Source organism: Lepidochelys kempii, chromosome 7, assembly GCF_965140285.1.
Source record: "Lepidochelys kempii isolate rLepKem1 chromosome 7, rLepKem1.hap1, whole genome shotgun sequence".
Classification (NCBI taxonomy): domain Eukaryota; kingdom Metazoa; phylum Chordata; order Testudines; family Cheloniidae; genus Lepidochelys; species Lepidochelys kempii.
The window spans coordinates 103,342,616-103,363,189 of NC_136386.1; the positions used below are offsets into that span (position 1 = coordinate 103,342,616).

The 20,574-nt window shown below is 40.0% G+C and overlaps 1 protein-coding gene across 1 annotated transcript in view; it reads left to right on the forward strand.

Moving 5' to 3' along the window:
• ADAM12 (ADAM metallopeptidase domain 12) overlaps window positions 1-20,574 on the forward strand; it is a 353,284-nt gene that overhangs the window by 271,797 nt on the left and 60,913 nt on the right. The window contains exon 12 of the mRNA XM_073354062.1: window positions 5,823-5,971. Within this exon, the coding sequence (XP_073210163.1) occupies window positions 5,823-5,971 (149 nt within the window). The remainder of the gene's footprint in view (window positions 1-5,822; window positions 5,972-20,574) is intronic.

The window sequence follows — 20,574 nt, forward strand, 5'->3', positions numbered from 1 at the left end:
CTGTTGCTTTTGTTGTCAGCGTCCAGCCATGTGACTAATACACATAATCTATGAGTTAGAACATTTTGGCCTTTATCAGAACTTGTCACTGGTGATAAATGCAACATAATTACATGTCCAAATAAAGAAAAGATGCACTGAAACCAATATAAACATTGAAATTCTGACTTATGCTAAAAGAAAAGGAGTACTTGTGGCACCTTCGAGACTAACAAATTTATTTGAGCATAAGCTTTCGTGAGCTACAGCTCACTTCATCAGATGCATCTCTAAGGTGCCACAAGTACTCCTTTTCTTTTTGCAGATGCAGACTAACACGGCTGCTACTCTGAAACCTGACTTAAGCTAGCTACTCAGCTCATAACATCCCCTGTTGTGTTGAGTTATTTAAGGATCTTAAAATAAAATATTGTTTTATTTACCATGCTTGGCATATACAGCAGGTTCTGGACTGGCATAAAGAACTATTGTTGATTTCACTGAAAGTTACATGCATTGAAAGTCCTCAAAATATTGTATAGTAGGAGCTGTTAACCTGGAGGACCATCCACAGTAGAATTCCTTGATTTCTTCCTTTTAAACTATCTCACACCCAGTATTCCTATACTGTGTTACTTTGTATTTTAATGCAAAGTTTTACCTTGTTCACTACAAAAGTTCACTCTATAAACAAAAACTAAATTACTTTATTCAACTGGTCATATTACAAAAATGAATGTCTCTTTAAAATGTTTTCGGGGTTATGGATATTAGGCTGATAAATAATGCTTTATGTTTTCTAGAACTATACAAAGAGCTCTAGAAACCATGGGCCAGCTTGTGCAGCTTTATTCACATTGAGTAGTTCCCTACTTCTTAAGAAGTCCCATTGAAATAAATGGAAGCACTTAAGGCCTTACATAATGTAATGCTTGCACAATCTTGGCCCTAAGTGCTTTTCTAATTTTTTAGCTAAATCTTTCTGAAAAACAGACAGATTTTTGACCCAAAACAAAATTTTGGTCAAATTTGACCCAAAACAAAACAAAAACCTACAACCAAACCAAATCACAAGCACTGAAATTTAATTCCTGTATAAAAATGAAATACACAAAAAACAACACTTCAGAAAGAAGGATATGTAGGTGAATTAATCACTGGTTTCTAACCCTAGAGTCTACAGCGCTCAAACCCTCCAACACATGGCACATATTCATGTACATGCTCTTCAAAATGCTACACACCCTACTCCAAAAGAGCTCCCACCACTCTGGAAGTGCATTTCTAAGCACAGAGGTGGTGGAAGTCACTATATACCAAATAATCTGTGAATATCAAAAGGGGGAAGGATCACAGAATCCTAGGATTGGAAGGGACCTCGAGAGGTCATCTAGTCCAGTCCCTTGAACTCATGGCAAGACTAGGTATTATCTAGACCATCCGTGACAGGTGTTTGTCTAACCTGCTCTTAAAAATCTCCAATGATGGAGATTCCATAACCTCCCTAGGCAATTTATTCCAGTGTTTAACCATCCTGACAGTTAGGAAGTTTCATCCAATCTAAACCTCCCTTGCTGCAATTTAAGTCCATTGCTTCTTGTCCTATCCTCAGAGGTTAAGAAGAACAATTTTTCTCCTTCTTCCTTGTTAACAACCTTTTATGTACTTGAAAATTGTTATCATGTCTCCTCTCAGTCTTCTCTTTTCCAGACTGAACAAACCCAATTTTTTCAATCTTCCCTCATAGGTCATGTTTTCTAGACCTTTAATCATTTTTGTTGCTCTTCTCTGGACTTTCTCCAATTTGTCCACATCTTTCCTGAAATGTGGCACCCAGAACTGGACACAATACTCTACCTGAGGCCTCAGCAGCATGGAGTAGAGCAGAAGCATTATTTCTCGTGTCTTGCTTACAACAACTCCTGCTCATATATCCCAGAATGATGTTCACTTTTTTTGCAACAGTGTTACACTGTTGACTCATATTTAGCTCGTGGTCCTCTGTGACACCCAGATCCCTTTCCACAGTACTCCTTCCTTGGCAGTCATTTCCCATTTTGTATGTGTGCAATTGATTGTTCCTTCCTAAGTGCAGTGCTTTGCATTTGTTCTTATTGAATTTCATCCTATTTACTTCAGACCATCTCTCCAGTTTGTCCAGATCATTTTGAATTTTAATCCTATCCTCCAAAGCACTTGCAACCCCTCCCAGTTTGATATCATCTGCAAACTTTGTAAGTGTCCTCTCTCTGCCATTCACTAAATCATTGATGAAGATATTGAACAGAACCAGACCCAGAACCGATCCCTGAGGGACACCACTCATTATGCCCTTCCAGCATGACTGTGAACCACTGATAACTACTCTCTGGGAATGGTTTTCCAACTAGTTACGCACCCATCTTATAGTAGCTCCATCTAGGTTACATTTCCCTAGTTTGTTTCTGAGAAGGTCACGCGAGGCAGGATCAAAAGCTTTACTAAAGTCAAGATCTTCCGTTTTCCACCATCCACAAGGCTTGTTACCCTGTCAAAGAAAGTTATTATCCTTGTCTGGTCTGATTTTTCTGTCTGCACTCTTATTCAAATCTAATATCTAATCTATCTTGGTTCTTTTATCATGCCTCTCTGAGCACCTGTCCTGCTATATACATTCTAGGTGGTTTGATTCTCTTTGTGATAAATGAGGCTCATATTTTCCATGAATATTAATGCAAGTTAAGTGTAAAGGTAAAATGTTGCTTTCTTGCTCAGACATATTCTGCTGCACACATTCAGGCAAAAACTGTTTTCCTCTCATGGGAGGTTAGCTTTAGTGAGAAGTACAGAACTGAGCCACTGAGATTTATTTAACTTAAGAAACACCTCAGTGGAAAGTGTTTTTTTGTAAATGTCCCAGTTTACAACTTAATGAGCCTGCCTGGAGTTAGTTCTAGGACTGAGGTGCTAGTTTGCAGCAGCATTAGACAAAGTTATTCTATTATTAATGTTCAAGCTGAATCTCAGTGGAATGCAGCAGAGTTCAGTTGAAAGCAACTGCATATTTGGTATAACAGCCTATAACGTGTTCAACAGGAGAAGATTTCCTGTTTGGCGATTGTGAAACTGTTTGCTAATGACTTTTACTACTGAACTTAACTTAAAAAAATGTAGAGGAATAAATCAAAGCCTCATTCCTTGTAAGTCTATTCATTTCTCAAGTGCTGCTGAGCTTAAATGGTCTTGCTATCAAACTGGGCATATTACTGTTTGTTTGGATAGTCTTAATTTATGCTGTCTTCCAATAACCTCTTTTGCTGAGACATCACATTCTTTGTCTTTAAAAACCCACTCTAGAAACCTGATAGCATTCAGAGTGATCCAAGCAAGTAATGAGAACCGCATGTGCTGTAATAATTACATTTCCGATCATTTCTTGCTCTAATTTTGTCATGGACTGTGCAAATCATTATTTTAAAAATTATTATCTTAGGAGATGTTGAAATAAGAAGAATCTCACTGTTTGTGCAGAGAAATGGCTGTGAGCATGAAAGTAACAGCTGTAATAGGGTTGCCCCTTACTGAGAACCCCCTCGTGGTGAGGGGTCACTCTTCAGAACCCTGCCTCTGTTTCCCCTTATTGAGGGCCTCTTACACAGGCTCTCCACACTTTTTCTGTGGTCAAAGAACCCCTCCTTGCAAGTCTGGGTTTATTCACAGAAAATAATTCAAAATGAAATTCAAACTCCCAAATTGACATCCAACAGACAAATGTTTCTCTTCCTACTCCTAGGCCTCCCGGCCTGGAGAACTTTTGCACTCTCTCCCCTGCTTGCTCAGGGTCTCTCCTGACTTAACAGGTTACTCCCAGCCCTTCCTGGCTAGAGTCTGTCCCAAAACCCAACAATCTCTACTCTCCCTGAACATCTCCCCCATCTTCACTGCAGCTTCCAGCTGCTCTTTATAGGAGAAACACCTGATCCCTCTCTAGCGGGGCTCATGCTCTAATCAGAGCTGGCTTAGCCACAGGGTTTCCAGCTCATGAGGCAAGCCACCCTGTTACAGGCTCAGTTTATTGTCTCTCTAAATTGTTCAGGATTTGAAGAAAGTTCTAAATGTTGAACACATCTAAAAGTGAATGCGGCTGCTACAGATCCCTAATTTAAAGGCATGACTTTCTGTGCTGCTTTGTTAAAATGTGGGGGACATTACATCATTGTCCTGTCAATCCGCAGCCCTGTTTTACTTTTGGTTCTTCTGTGTAGTCAGGTGTAATTACAGCTATTGATTAAATATTTGGGAAATTCAGTGCATGCACCCACAGAGATCAATCAAACTAGATATTAAGACATCTTGGTGTGTAACTATGTGTCATGAGAGAACATTTTTTAAAAACATTATAAATGTACATGTGCACACTGCAGTTTGCCATAATAACAACAAAAAAATTGCTGTTCAGCTTCCCCGAAAACATCCATTTTAAAATACGATACACACACAGCTCAAGCATAAGTGGAATTTTAGAAACAACATTTTTGTATTAAATATTGCAAGATTCAGGAGATCCTGAAATGAGAGCACTTTGTGATTGTTTGTTTTGAAGATAAAATTCCTTGAATTTACTCCATGAGCCAAATAACAGTGGCCATTTGTCGTCTGAAATGATTACATTCTTTTTTCAAATGTGTTTTCTACTTGAGAATTGATTGATTTACTTAAAATATTAGAGAGTTGAAAAAGGAATCTATAAAATCTAAAACAAATAATTTATTAAGGGTTTCTCTTATATAAGGCTGAAATTTTAGACACTTTTTTGCCTTTCACTTTTTTTTAGTCCTAAGGCTGGCTAAGACAATAACAGAAGTTATTTAAGCTGAATATATTCATTTATGCTTTTAAAACAGGCAGCAGTACATACTAATTCCATTTACTGACTGATAAAACGTAAATCATGCATTTCTATTACATGTTTTATGCCTTTTGGGAGAGTTTTTATAAGAAAGATGGTTTTTTTCCCAAGGAAAGTGATTGATGTCATACAGAGCTTTTATGGAAAGATCTCTTTTATTCACGGCCAGGCCAAAACATTAATCTGATCAGTAGCCCCTAATCAAACCACACAGTGCATTTCTCAGAAACATTTGTTTGGGAAAACAACATTCCCACAAGGATCAATGCCAATGTTTCTATTTTTTTACTTTTTCACCAAGTAAAACACTTACAGGAATTAACTAGAGGCCACGTGAGGACTGTGTCTTTTTTACTTTTTTAATTAAAAATGAGGTCCTGTAAAATGGTTGCTTGAGCTCACAGCTGCTATAATTTCTGCTTCAGCTTCGTAGTGGATGTTAGAGACAAAGTCAAACCTCTTCACTGCACTGTGGGGATTGAGCTCCTAAAGTGCAGGATGTCCTGCCCTCTTTCACCCATTCCCTTCTCTTATGCCACTGCCATCCCCATCCTTTAGGACATGTGCAAATCATTTTCTGCTGTTAATGCAATATCCAAATTCTTGGACATAAAATGAGCAGGGGTTACGAGAGAATTTCTAGCTGTAGAAGAGAGACTACGAAGATAGTCAAAGCTGCCTCAGCTATCTGAATGCGTAGTTGCCATGAGGAATTGAGTGTCCCGATGCCACAGGCTACTTTGATAATCCCAACCTAAATGGCTTGTTGAGGGAAGAGGGGATGCTGATAATTTGTAATTTTATCCATTTAACAGCAATCGAGTAGCTGCAATTATAATGGAGAGGCTTATAAAACAATTTAGGATACTGAGGATGGATCCATAGCAAACATGTATTCTTTTATCCATCATTCCTTCTTGTACATGGGCTTCACAATTCATTTTTTTTCTTTGAGGATCATTCAGACAGCCCTCTTGGTGCAGCAGTAACCCTGGCTCATGAGCTGGGCCACAACTTTGGGATGAATCATGATACGCTGGAGAGGGGCTGTACCTGCAAAGCATCTACTGATAAAGGTGGCTGTATCATGAACCCCTCTACTGGGTAAGTGCAAATATTAGTTAGCGTTAGTTGGTGGGGAGGAAATTATGCTGTAGTTTGTTATCTTGGGAAGCTTTTGAGCAAAAGTTTACACAGTGAGGCCAGTCAAAGCTTCCCACAAAAATCCCTCCAGAAGTAGAAACAATAAAACTTGTTAGTAGAGCAAAATTTGCCATGTTGAGTTCTCTGGTGTGGAAGAGAGAAAAACGCCATAAGAAGCAATGAATTGTTTGTCATTTTGAACAACCCCTGTTATAATACAGTGCAGGCGTTTGTATCAGAACTTCCAATGCTGTTATCTTGCCAGTGTGACATCACAAACAATCATAAGGGTAAATGACCAGAATAAAGCCCATGACCAAAATTAGTATGTAGGAAATAAAGTGCTAGGTTTTCTGTTATTTCACTTTTGGTGAAGTTCATTCCTGTGCAGATCAGCACAAGCATGATGCACCACATAAGTCCCAACTTCACCCTGTTTTGAAGAAGTCTGAAATGGGATGTGAATGCTTTGTAGGCTTTGCATGGGGTGAGGGATGAACTTTGCTCTTATTTTTTGCAACTATACCAGCATGAGCTGTGAACAAATCAGATCTCATAAGCTAAGCAGAGTCAGGCCTATTCACTATTTGGATGGGAGTCTTCCGAGGGGAAAAACAAGGCAATCTAGGAAGTTATGGTGACGAATCAATAGGTGACGCTCTTCTTTCTGAGTCAATACTGAGTGGATACTCAAGCATGGTATTAGGAGGCTGCTGCTGACAGCCTGACCTTTTATGGACATTAAAGATACAATGGTGTTTTCTAAAAGAGGTCTTGGACTTCAGGCCCAGTTCACTAATTTCAGTCTGTTCTACAATATTAGAAACTGAAACACACCACCTTGGATGTGCATATGTTGTGTCATCCATATTACGTATACATGGGCTTTTTTGTATATTTTACTCTGTCAGTTACGAAGCTTTTCAGTCTTAGGATTTGTGAACATGCTCAGGGCTCTTTCGTCTCTGCTGGTGCAGTGACTGCATGTTTCTTGGAAAGGAGGTAGGAGAGGAGAGGGAGTGTCATGCAGGAGAGCTCCCTGCTGATCAGCCAAACAGCAGCTTTGGCATCTGCTTCAAAGGCAAACTGTCATTCGTGTTAAGAAAAGAAAAAGGTGCTGGCCAGTGGCCAGTCATAGCAAGCTAGGGGACAAACAATGAAAAGAGATTGGTGTGTTTGTGGGGGAAAGTGAGCGATTTCTAAAGTTTGCATAAGAAAAATAGCTTGGCTTTTCTAAAACGATAGGTAATAAATATCCTTGCAGAATTCTGTTCAGCAGCACATCACAGCTATTACACAGACTAGAAAAACAAACTGAAATTGGTAACTTGACCACAAGGAATGGTAATGTGATTGGTAACTCCTGACTTCATATCAGCAATGGGCAGACAGATTTTATATCTTAGTGCCTGAATGATATACACAACCTTTAACCATCAGCCGAATTCGTACTTGTGCACCTGGTCACCCCACAGCTTCAGAAGAAACCACAAGAGGGCCCTGCGGGAGGAAACCTCATGAAGTTTTCCCCAAGTTATTCTGTCAGTTTGCCCTACCTCTGTGGATTAGGAAGCAGTGCTATGCACAGAATTCCGTAAATCCGCACAAAACCCCTGTGTCTCTACATTGGCTCTGCAGCTGTCTGCCCCTATGGGCTCGCTGACAGCTCAGGTCCATTAACTGCTAGGGTTTCCCCTAGCAACCACAAGTTCTGGGCCTCACCTGCCCTCAATGATGGTTCACCCAAAACAGAGCCGGTTGGGAAACAGTTAACATAGCCTCAAGCTGCATTAGCTTTTCACTGGCTTTTATGCTTCTCCCCATCCACCTCCTGGCCCTCCATGGATCTCCAACCTCTGAAGGGCTCTCCTTGGGGGTCTGTTCAGAGGGAGACTATGGGAGGTTGAAAATTAGAGAAGAGCCAGATTATTTAAACTACTAAAACCTTCTTTTTTTATTCATCCAGCTTCTTTCATTTGTTTTTCCCAGGATGCATGATAAGCACTCAGTGAAGTGAAAGGTCTCTTTAGACACCATATAACCATGCTATGACATGATAAAAGGTCAGGTCACGGACCATGTAGAGAATAGGTGTCTCAGAGCCACCTTTCTGCAACCCTAATCTTGAGGCCATCCAGAGGCTAGTTTCTCCAACCATACTTCAGTTCTAAATTATGCCAGCAACGATGGCCAACCAGACATGGATCACAACCCCCTTTCCTCCATGCTTCTCCGAGGAGCTGGCCCAAAGGCTTTTAATAGTAATAACATTCTGATTTCTAAGTCCCTGGAGGACTAAGTGCATGTTTCTAAAACAAGGCATTTTGGAGTTAGGAGAGAGAGGAGGAAAATTGAGAACAATTGTCAGAAACCAAAGTACACACAAACTCAACCCTAGGAAGAGATGTGACATTCAGAAATCCGAGCGGAAACGGTTTACTTTTTCCCTGGAAGGCCCAGTCACATTGGTGACCTGCCGAAAGATTGATGTCTTGGCAAGATCTGTGAGGGGCACTACAGTGAAGTTCCAGAAAAAATCATCTTAGTAGCTGGCTATGACTAAAAAGGACCACACCACTGTTTTTAGTCTTTGGGATGGGAGTACTACCCATTGTCTCTACCTTGGTTTCTTGCTTGCCCACCTGGCACTTTTTCGGGATTTACTGTGAGATTGACCTCATGGAGGACTGCAGTATTGCAGCCAGATTTTAGAGGTGAATAAGCCACTCTTGGCGGTAGACCACAACATCATCTAGAAATGCCACTGCATAACAATGGTGAGATCGTAATACCTGCTCTATCAACTTCTGGAAGATGGCTGGGCCACATGTAACCCAAAGTCATGGTGGAAAGTGGACAAAGTGGAACAAGCCTATTGAGATAGCAAAAGTTGTGTTTTCCTGAGAGTGAGGAGGAAAGAGGAATCTGCCAGATCTAAGAGGAATTTGGTCAGATCTAAAATAGTAATATATGGGGTCTGGCTAAGACACTCTAGTAAATCATTCACCCGCAGCATAGGGAAGATATCAAAGCAGGAAATGGCATTTACCTGTCTGAAGTCCACACAGAAACAGATGCCTCCCTAGAGTTTCAGGAGCAGGACTAAACGATTCCTTGATTACCCCCAGTCTCAACATTAATTCAACTTCCCGAATCAGTACCTTCTTTACCCCTTATGATATTCAGTAGGATTTCTGTGCCAGCTTGGCTCCTCTTACTATAAGGGAAGTCCACCCTTGTAGCAATGAGAATATGTCCTTAAATACCTTCCGGAGTTTATCCATTTTCCCTCACTGTGCCATAGTTAGCTGCAGCCCTAGAGCTACATTCTCAACACTCACAGGTTCAGGAATCTGGGTCCTAAATCCTCCGCACCATCCTCTGAGGGAATGAAAACACCCTGCTGAGCCCTCCAGGGTTTTTGCAAATTAATATGAAAAATATGTCTTTGTTTTTATTTGTCTGGGCACTGCACCTTATAGTCTACAGGCCCAAACGACCAGAGTGCCTTACCACTTAGCCAGGAGCTTGCTCCAGGGAGATCAGTTTCTTTTGGTGAAAGGTTATTGACTTACAATGGGAATTTTTAGCCTCTGTCTTTACCTTCAAGCTTAACTACGAAGTAGCTGCTGCCTGTCTGTAATAAACATTCCAGGAGATATACTTTGCACTCTTATAAAAGAATTCGAACAATATTTTGTTAGTCTAAAATTACCAATCTGAATATTTACCAAAATATATAATCTCTGGGACTATTCTTATATGTAGGTTACTCGCTGAACCCTGAAATGTTTGCAGGCTTGGAAGCTAAGAGTGTGATCAGTTCAGAAAATGCTAGGTGAATGTTCCCTACCTGGAAAACATTCTTGGAACAGTAGAAACATCAAAAGAAAGAGGATATAAAGAAGCCCCAATACATAGGCAGTCTCTGCTTCCAGTATATGTATTCTCTTCCCATCCATGCCCCCTAATTTCTGTTAGTTTAAGCAGGGTGTTACAAAACTATAAAAGAAGAAAAAACTCCCTCAGGTTGAGATTAAGCTTTAAAATAGGATCAGCCCTGAAGAAGTCTTTATTCAAGATCTATAAAGGGTCGGAAAAACATAGGTTGGAATGGACAGGCTCCTGCAGCCTTAATTTTGTAGTCACTAATGTGGTTCTGTAATGAAGGAAAACGTTTTGAGGTTTTTTCATTTTAAAGTGATTTCATTAATTATTGCCATCTTCTTTCTTTGAAGAATTTAACATTAAAAACTTGTCTTGGAAATTATTACTTAGTGGAAGCAGCCTCCTGGGATCAGGAACCTAAACTCTGTTGGATCTATCCATTAATGAGGTTCCTGTAGCTTTTAGTCTTAAAAGGTACCTGAAAGACGTGTATGCCACTTTTGTATGGGCAAGAAATGCTTTAAAGAGTCAAACACTTTAGCAAAGTATATTTGGCATAATATTTCATATAGAATTATGGATCAAAAGAGCAACATGGTCTCTCTGCTGCTCCAGAGATTCAAATATCATCTAGCAAAAACATACATCCCAGTACAAGAGTGGGGCTTTTGTGATAAATAAATTGTATCAACAAAAAAGTGTTTAATAAGGCACAATTTCCTTTCTAAGCTTGTCTTTTAATTATACTTTTTTTGCCTCTTTTAGTTCTTTTGAATTTAAACTCTTTTTGAGAGAGGAAGAATGGTGAAAAGCCCACATGTCAGATCTAGAGTCTTAATGAGTGCTGGACATAACAAGAATGAGCTGGAGCCAAAGGCATAGAACTAACTGTGGGGCCATTCTTGTATTCCATGTACATTTTATCTTCTTAACTTTAATCCCAGAGGCATAAGTATCAGTTTGAAGAGAAAAGCATTTTATAGTTCATATTCCTTGATGTGTCTGTGTTTGGCCTTATGCAGCAGACCCACCTTTCTCCTTGATACAGAAGGAGGGGGTCACTGTGGTAACATTTCAATGACAAAAGGGGGGGGTCTAAAAAGTGGCCGCCTTCGAGGCTATGATCCAGTTTTCTTCGTGTTCTGCTGTAGAAGAGGTAAAGATCTCCTTAAAGTCTGCCCCCCAGCCCACCGTGTACTTTATTTCCTATCCAAGTAACTTTACGACAAAATAAGTCCTATTCTCCTAGAAATGTCTTGAGCATCAAGAATAAGGCATAAACAGCCTTTACAGCTGGCAAAGAAAGCTGGCATGCACAGCAAACTAGCCACTTCAGCAATCTGTATTAACCTTACTGCATTCCTGCATTCACCACAGAGCGTACAGGTGGGAATTGAGAACCTTCATGCAGCTGATTAATACATAAGAACGGCCATACTGGGTCAGACCAAAGGTCCATCTAACCCAGTAACCTGTCTTCCCACAGTGGCCAATGCCAGGTGCCCCAGAGGGAATAAACAGAACAGGTAATCATCAAGTGATCCTTCCCCTGTCGCCCATTCGCAGCTTCTGGCAAACATGCTAGGGACACCATCCCTGCCCATTCTGGCTAATAGCCATTGATGGACCTATCCTTCATGAATATAACTAGTTCTTTTTTTAACCATGTTATAATCTTGGCCTTCACAACATCCTCTGGCAAAGAGTTCCATAGGTTGACTGTGCATTATGTGAAGAAATACTTCCTTTTGTTTGTTTTAAACCTGCTGCCTATTAATTTTCATTTGGTGGCCCTTAGTTCTTGTGTTATGAGAAGGAGTAAATAACACTTCCTTATTTACTTTCTTCACACCAGTCATGATTTTATAGACCTCAATCATATCCCCCCTGAGTTGTCTCTTCAAAGCTGAAAAGTCCCACTCTTACTAGTCTCTTCTCATATGGAAGCCGTTCCATACCCCTAATCATTTTTGTTGCCCTTTTCTGAACCTTTTCCAATTCCAATACATCTTTTTTGAGATGGGGTGACCACATCAGCCCACAGTATTCGAGATGTGGGCGTACCATGGATTTATATAGAGGCAACATGATATTTTCTATCTTATTATCTATCCCTTTCTTAATGATTCCCAACATTCTGTTCACTTTTTTGACTGCCGCTGTACATTGAGTGGATGTTTTCAGAGAACTATCCACAATGACCCCAAGATCTCTTTCTTGAGTAGTAACAGCTAATTTAGCTCCCATCATTTTATATGTGTAGTTCAGATTATGTTTTCCCATGTGCATTACTTTGCATTTATCAACATTGAATTTCATCTGCAATTTTGTTCCCCAGTCACCCAGTTTTGAGAGATTCTTTTGTAGCTCTTTGCAGTCTGTCTGGGACTTAACTGTCTTGAGTAGTTTTGTATCATCTGCAAATTTTACCGCCTCACTGTTTGTCCCTTTTTCCAGATCATTTATGAATATGTTGAATAGGACTGGGCCCAGTACAGACCCCTGGGGGACACCACTATTTACCTCTCTCCATTCTGAAAACTGATCATTTATTACTACCCTTGTTTCCTATCTTTTAACCAGTTACCAATCCATGAGAAGACCTTCCCTCTTATCCCATGACATCTTATTTTGCTTAAGAGCCTTTGGTGAGGGACATTATCAAAGGCTTTCTGCAAATCTGAGTACCCTATATCCACTGGATCCCCTTGTCCACATGTTTGTTGACCCCCTCGAAGAATTCTAGTAGATTGGTGAGGCATGATTTCCCTTTACAAAAACTATGTTGACTCTTCCCCAACAAATTATGTTCATGTATGTGTCTTACAATTTTGTTCTTTATTATAATTTCAACCAGTTTGCCCAGTACTGAAGTCGGGCTTACTGGCCTGTAAATGCCGGGATCACCTATGGAGACCTTTTTAAAAATTGGCATCAGATTAGCTATCCTCCAGTCATATGGTACAGAAGCTGATTTAAATAATGGATTACAGAGTACAGTTAGTAGTTCTGCAGTTTCACATTTGAGTTCCTTCAGAACTCTTGGGTGAATACTATCTGGTCGTGGTAACTTATTACTATTTAGTTTATCAGTTTCATAGATTCATAGATACTAAGGTCAGAAGCGACCATTATGATCATCTAGTCTGACCTCCTGCACAACGCAGGCCACAGAATCTCACCCACCCACTCCTGCGAAAAACCTCACCTGTGTCTGATCTATTGAAGTCCTCAAATCGTGGTTTAAAGACTTCAAGGAGCAGAGAATCCTCCAGCAATTTGTACCTGCCCTGTACAATAGTAGCCACAGTGGGAGGAAAGAGTTGTGCTAGAGAATTTTCAGGGGAGCTACTGCCACTGTCTGGTGCTGAATCCTGAAAATCAATGAACCAAGTTTTAATCAGCTCCTCTGTGTTATGAGCTGAGCTTTACTTAATAAATAAATGCTAGGAAGTGACTCAGAGAAGAGCAATGAAGATGATCAGGAGGCTGGAGTGATTGGCTTGTGAGGAGGAGGAAGAGTTGAAGGGGGTATGTATATGTAGCCTGGCTAATGGGAAATAAGTGCACACCACACACCTATCTGAATGGTATAATGTCAAAGAGGTCCAGGGATGCTTTACGGTTGTACATAAGTGTATAGCAAGGAGAAAAAGATGAAATTAAGAAAGGGGGCAATCAATGAGCTGTATGCATCTATGGCTTTGTCTCCCAATGGGACTGCGTGAATCCCCAGATTTTGGAAATTTGAAGAAAAGAAAATGGGACAAAACACTGTTAAATATGCTGTAGGAAACAATTCTGCATTAGCAGGGAATTGGACTGGATATCCTTAACAGGCCTTTTCCCTCTTTCTGTTCCAGGCACTGTTCATGCCTGTGCCCATATGGAGGCCAATGTACTACCTAGGGTTGCACCACTAGGAAATAGCTGCCCCAGCCTCATTTCCCACCATGATGCTCCTCTGGCACACCCCTGCAGTGGGGGAGCACCTTTGAAGGGGGTAGAGAGTTAATTATGCCACCTGTGGGCAGTATAAAGTGGCAGTAGCAATACCGTGAATTTCTCTCCAAAAGTCTGATTCTTTATAGCTCATTTGCACCTTTACAGAGAGAATGTAAACTGGGTGGAAAATGCTACCTTTCTTATATGGTAACATTGTAAAGCCACTTGGTGTGGATCTAGATGACTACACAAGGTACAAGGAAGTGGAGACTCAGACACTATGATTCTCTGATGTCAGTATACTGTTGAGTGTTGGCTGGGCACATTGCTGTATTAAATGGGTTGTGGCCTAGGGAATCTGGTTACTTGTGCCGTGGTCATAAACTCAGTGAAGAAAAAAAGGAAAATGGAATTGGAACCAACTCTTCATTAACCTCTTGGCTATTGTCAATTAGTTTACAGGATTTTAGCAGGATTATTCCTCTCAGTAGGAAATGACTAATTTTGATTAATTGCCTTTCATCTCACTTTAATTATTGACTTTTGTGGGGGGGGAGGAGGACAAGAATATGGAGAATATGAAACAAGTTAGCACGCAGTAGAAATTCTACCTGAGGTTGGAAAAAATATGTTGATTGCACATTCATTTACTGCTGAGGTTTGGAGAAAACTTTTTAGAAAAATCATAAAAGCATCCCCCCCCATCATCAACACATTTTTAACTAAAATTGAAACCTTTTGCAGTTAGAAGAGAAAGAAAATGACTAAGGGGAAGGAGCAGATGGTGTAACCTGGACAAGATAAAAATATTACCTGGTTAGAATCTATTTAGCTACCCTCCCAAATTAATTTAATTGGCTCAGTCTCGATTTTGTTAAAAGAAAAAAGAAAGCTATCGAGGGATTCTTTAAAATGCTGTTTCAAAAGAGCATTACTTTTACAAAGTATGTTCTAATTTTCTCTAGGCACAATTGGATGTTCCTCACTCAGAGGTGGGGTACATTAGTTACAATTAAGGCTAAATAAAATTTTAACGTGAAAACATAATTGCATTTCTGTGTTGATACTGCCAGGTGTCCACAACTCCTTTTTTTTTTTTTTTTCCCATGAGAGGCTAAAAGAGACTTTGCTATGAAGATTTCATGAATACAGTTTCCCATTTGCAACATACTATCTGTGATTTCTTTATACCATCAACCCAATTGTCCAAGTTGTATTAGATCTAGAAAAATTTGCTCTGGCTTAGAAGTAGAGTTGTTTTGAAAATGTAACCCTTTTGTGCATTTTGAAAGAGTGGGATTTTTTTGTTTTGTTTTGTTTGTCAAGGGGCAGTTCCCATATGACTGAAAAACAGTTGAGTTAAGCTGCTATAGCACAGAGGGATCGCAATGCCTCTTTGGATGCCTTAACTTCGGTGTCCAAGTTTGAACATTGGGCCCTATATTATCTTTCTTTTTTACCATTAGTTGCATGTCTGTATTGCTGCTACTGAGGAGAAATTGGTTGTGGTTGATGTGCATACATCTAGCCTACATTCTAGCAAGCTGATTACTAGTGCAGTTTGTTGTAATGTTTTCTGGGCGCCTCTGACTTGCAATTTTTAATAATTTACTTTCACTTTTTTTTTCAAACCTTCCCACATTTTTACACTGATAATTCTCATACTTTTTGTTCTCTTTTTTTAAACTGGGTCATCCTATGCTTTTATTAAAAGCCAGATTTGAAAGTGCTCAATACCTGCCATTGGGGCCAGATTTGCAAAAGTTCTCTGAACCCAGTAGCTCCCATAATGACACTTAGGACCATATTTTCAAAAGAGCTCAGCACCCAACATGCACCTACTTTGCTGACCTTTTCTGGCCATTTATTTAGATTCTTAAATGGAAGGTGAGCCCTTTTGAAAATTCCAGCCATGGTCACTAAGGCTTCACATTGCTAATTATTACACTTGTTCTCTTAAAAACAATGCCATGGACCGTCTTAGTAATGTGAATTATAAAGGCTGCATGTCTGCCAGATGAACTATCTGAATGTCAAATTCACTGTCATTGTGTGAATTTCTTTTTGTTTTCTCTTTTTTCGATAATGTGTTGGGAGAGGGGTCTGTTCCCACCTCTTGTGTATTGCCTATTAGTGTTAATGAGTTTAAGAATGCATATCAAAGGAAGTCTGGTAATAATACAGATTTTATAACTCATCTAAATATATATTTGCATGATAAATGGTTGATTAAGGTCTCTGGAGGATCCATTCTGCTCAGTAGTGTCAAACCTCACAAAAGTTTAGGGAGCTTTGTTATTTTGTCATCTGTTTTTTGTTTTGCTTTTGTTTTTATGACTGACATAGATCAAAAGAAATTAAATCCAAAAAGTACACTAATAACAATAAAACATTTAAATTAAAACCCATTAACAACAATCTAGAAAAGCTTAAGCCTATGCTTAACCGTTATATATATTAGGTGTTCCAACACAATCCCATTTCTGAGCTGTGAAAACATTCTCTCTCATGAGATTTCCAGCAAGCTGGCTCCTGGTCTCAGCCAGATGTGCCATGAGAACAGTGTTTTGGCTTTGGTACCAATCTCAGCTTGAATCTGGAAGTAAAAAACCATTTATCCCAACACTACAGAAAAGTTTAAAAAAAAAAAAAAAAGTTGGTCTGAAGTTTAGTGCTAAAACAAGCAAAGAGTCATGATGGAAGTGGGACAGAGATCAGGGAGTATGGGGGTCGGTAGGGAGGATTTTTTATTTTATGCAAATTGATTCTCCCCTCCTTATTCCAGAGACCTTTTAGAACCTAGTCACCATAGGGCAAGTCAAACACTGAGTTAACTCTGAATTTCCTGACCTCCCTTGGATTGCTTTCAGTTGAACAGACTTTGCTTTGCATTTCTCAAACCTGCTGTTTACAGACTCATAGACTCTAAGGTCAGAAGGATGTTAAATTGCAGAGTCAGCGGACCCATCTGGAATGATATCTTTAACCATTTGAAGAAAATGAAATTATCTTGTAGATGTAAACAGACCCTAATTAAACTCTGGAGGTGTTTGTCTCCAGCCCAGTGCTAGCTGAGCTCTGCACAGAGGCAGACTTTATTTAAAAAAAAAAAAAAGTTGAATTACTGATGTAATAAATTGCTTGTGACAGAACTAGCTCTGTTTTGCCAGCAGTACAACTGCTTTTTTAAAAACCTAAGCAACATATCCTTATGCCCTAGTAATTTAGTGCATTGCATTCCAGTTCTTCCTTTAGTAGGAAACAACCATGAGATTACAGAACAGACATATGTCAGCATTTCATTTAGCTTCCAGAAAATCCCTGTGTGCAACTAGGAGACTATCAGTGCTCATGTGGCATCCTTTTTTAATAATTCAGATATATTATAGATACATTTAATTGTTTTGAGGGGGGAGAAAGATCACAGTTCAAGTGTTAGTAGCATTAGTTATAACAGGTTGTAAATTTTCCAGCCCTCCTCAGCAGTTTGTCACTATTAACAATTAAAACACAGTGCTGTGTTGTTGATATGTTTTTTTTAAACAGTTCAGTAGACAAAATTTGTGCCTCTAGAGACCCTAGTATGTTACTTTTGTGGTGCATTCCTGATCAGAACCAGATTTATCCAGAACCAGATCATATTCAGATTTACAGCAGCCATTTTCTAGAATTGCCTTGACATGGACAAACATTACTTTTCGAATGAAAACACATTTTATTTTGTACTAGTTGTTTACAAGAAATGTTTAAGAACAAATCATGTTGTCCACCTCATGAATATAACCTAGGGTGACAAGATAGCAAGTGTAAAAAATCAGAACTCTTTTTAACAGGGGATGGGGGGTTAAGTTGCGTATATAAGACAAAGCCCCTAATATCGGGACATTCCTGATAATTTAGGGACATCTGGTCACCCTAATGTAACCAAATCTGTACTGTTTTGCTAGCAGAGACACTTGTATGTAAGAGTATAACTACATTTTGTCTTGTGAATATAGTGTAAATACAGAATATAGCTCTGTTAGGAACACTTTTTCCCCTAGTGCTGTGACCCATATGAACAAATCATATAAAGAAAAGGAGTACTTGTGGCACCTTAGAGACTAACCAATTTATTTGAGCATGAGCTTTCATGAGCTACAGCTCACTTCATCGGATGCATACCGTGGAAACTGCAGAAGACATTATATACACACAGAGATCATGAAACAATACCTCCTCCCACCCCACTGTCCTGCTGGTAATAGCTTATCTAAAGTAATCATCAAGTTGGGCCATTTCCAGCACAAATCCAGGTTTTCTCACCTTCCGCCCCCCCCACCCCACACACACACATACAAACTCACTCTCCTGCTGGTAATAGCCCATCCAAAGTGACCACTCTCTTCACAATGTGTATGATAATCAAGGTGGGCCATTTCCTGGACAAATCCAGGTTCTCTCACTCCCTCACCCCCTCCAAAAACCACACACACAAACTCACTCTCCTGCTGGTAATAGCTTATCCAAAGTGACCACTCTCCCTACAATGTGCATGATAATCAAGTTGGGCCATTTCCAGCACAAATCCAGGTTTTCTCACCCTCCCCCCCCATACACACACAAATTCACTCTCCTGCTGGTAATAGCTTATCTAAAGACATTTCCATTTACCTTCGTCTTGGCTTTACATTTCATCAGTTGAACATTTCAGTCTGCAGGGGTAAATATGCAGTGAAGTACATGGAGAATTAAGCACACAATTTCTATTGTTAATTGGTTGATGAATGCCAAATTCCCTATGTGTCAGTGGATATTTACCCTAAAGGTTATATCCTAAGGTCACTTGAATGCTCCTTTGTTGGGCATATGCTGTATGCCCTGAATCACTTAAGGAGTTGATGTTGACTTGGATGTCTGAACCACTATAATTAAATGATGCTTAAGGCTGCATTTTTGCTACAGCTGTCGTGAGAATCAGAGTCCATCATGTCTGGGAGGGATGGGACAAAAACTTGAAAAATTTGAGAGAGATGTTTGTTTTACCCAAACAATTACAGCCTGCAAAGTAGCACAAGGGTCTTTTTCTTTTCTAATGGCAAAGTATTGTCGAACTCAGTGTGCACTTACAGTAGTTTACTAATTGCAGAAATGTGAGAGTTTTCCATTTCAGCTATTTAAATGGATGGTACAGAATAAAAATGACCTCCCCTTTTTGGACAAAACTACTGAGAATACAGTGGCAAAACAACTCTGGCATCCAATAGAATCCTCAGGTTTCCCTGATCTCTTTTACTGTGAAGACTGCACTAATCTTGGTCAGTAATATCCTCTTGGCAATGGATAAACGTCCAGGTGTGAAATCCTGGCTCCACTGAAGTCAATAACAAAACTCACCTTGTCTCCAGTGAGATCAAGATTTCACCCCAGGTGTCCATACAGATCCTCTTTAGATCTGTCAGCAGCATTGGATTCCTTTTGAATGCAAGGTTTTGTTGGCCTGCCTGAGGACCCTGATGGGATTGATCTCAACTGGGTTCACTCTTCTCCTCTTAAGGTACATCTGCACTGAAATGGGGAGGGTTGATTGTAGCATGTGTGGACATACCTAAACTAGCTTTGATCTAACTGCTCAAGTATGTACCCATGGTACTGGGCAGGCAGAGCTTGTCCATGCAGCCTCCCATTCTGCGCACACAGAGAGAGAGAGCTCACTCTGGAGGTAAGTTGGTTGCTGCTAACTTGACCCGGTCTCGTATCTCCTACTGCTGCTCTCTTATTTTCCCCTTCTTGATCTTCTCAAAAACTGTATGAAGTCATTTGCTAGTCAAATAACGTGCCTTCTTGGGGTCTGGTTTATTAAGAGAACATTGTAGTTCAAGTGTCAACTGAAAACAAGTCTTCCTTCTACTCTACAATTTGTTCAGCCCCTGGCTGGGCTCAAGAATTCCTTCCCAAAACCCAGGTCCTGCTGACTGGCATGTCCTCAAGCCTCTTCCTCTTAAGGCTTCTGTTCCTGTCTCTCACTGCAGGTAACTTCAACCAGGCTTTTTCATCTGCCTTGTGTTGAGATGTCCTTCCCCGGTCCTCTCTGTCCATAGATTTTCTTTAAATTCACAGCAGGTGTCAAGGTTCCTCCCCCACTCTGAACTCTAGGGTACAGATGTGGGGACCTGCATGAAAAACCTCCTAAGCTTATCTTTACCAGCTTAGGTCAAAACTTCCCCAAGGTACAAAATATTCCACCCGTCGTCCTTGGATTGGCCGCTACCACCACCAAACTAATACTGGTTACTGGGGAAGAGCTGTTTGGACACGTCTTTCCCCCCAAAATACTTCCCAAAACCTTGCACCCCACTTCCTGGACAAGGTTTGGTAAAAAGCCTCACCAATTTGCCTAGGTGACTACAGACCCAGACCCTTGGATCTTAAGAACAATGAACAATCCTCCCAACACTTGCACCCCCCCCTTTCCTGGGAAATGTTGGATAAAAAGCCTCACCAATTTGCATAGGTGACCACAGACCCAAACCCTTGGATCTGAGAACAATGAAAAAGCATTCAGTTTTCTTACGAGAAGACTTTTAATAAAAATAGAAGTAAATAGAAATAAAGAAATCCCCCCTGTAAAATCAGGATGGTAGATACCTTACAGGGTAATTAGATTCAAAACATAGAGAACCCCTCTAGGCAAAACCTTAAGTTACAAAAAAGATACACAGACAGAAATAGTTATTCTATTCAGCACAGTT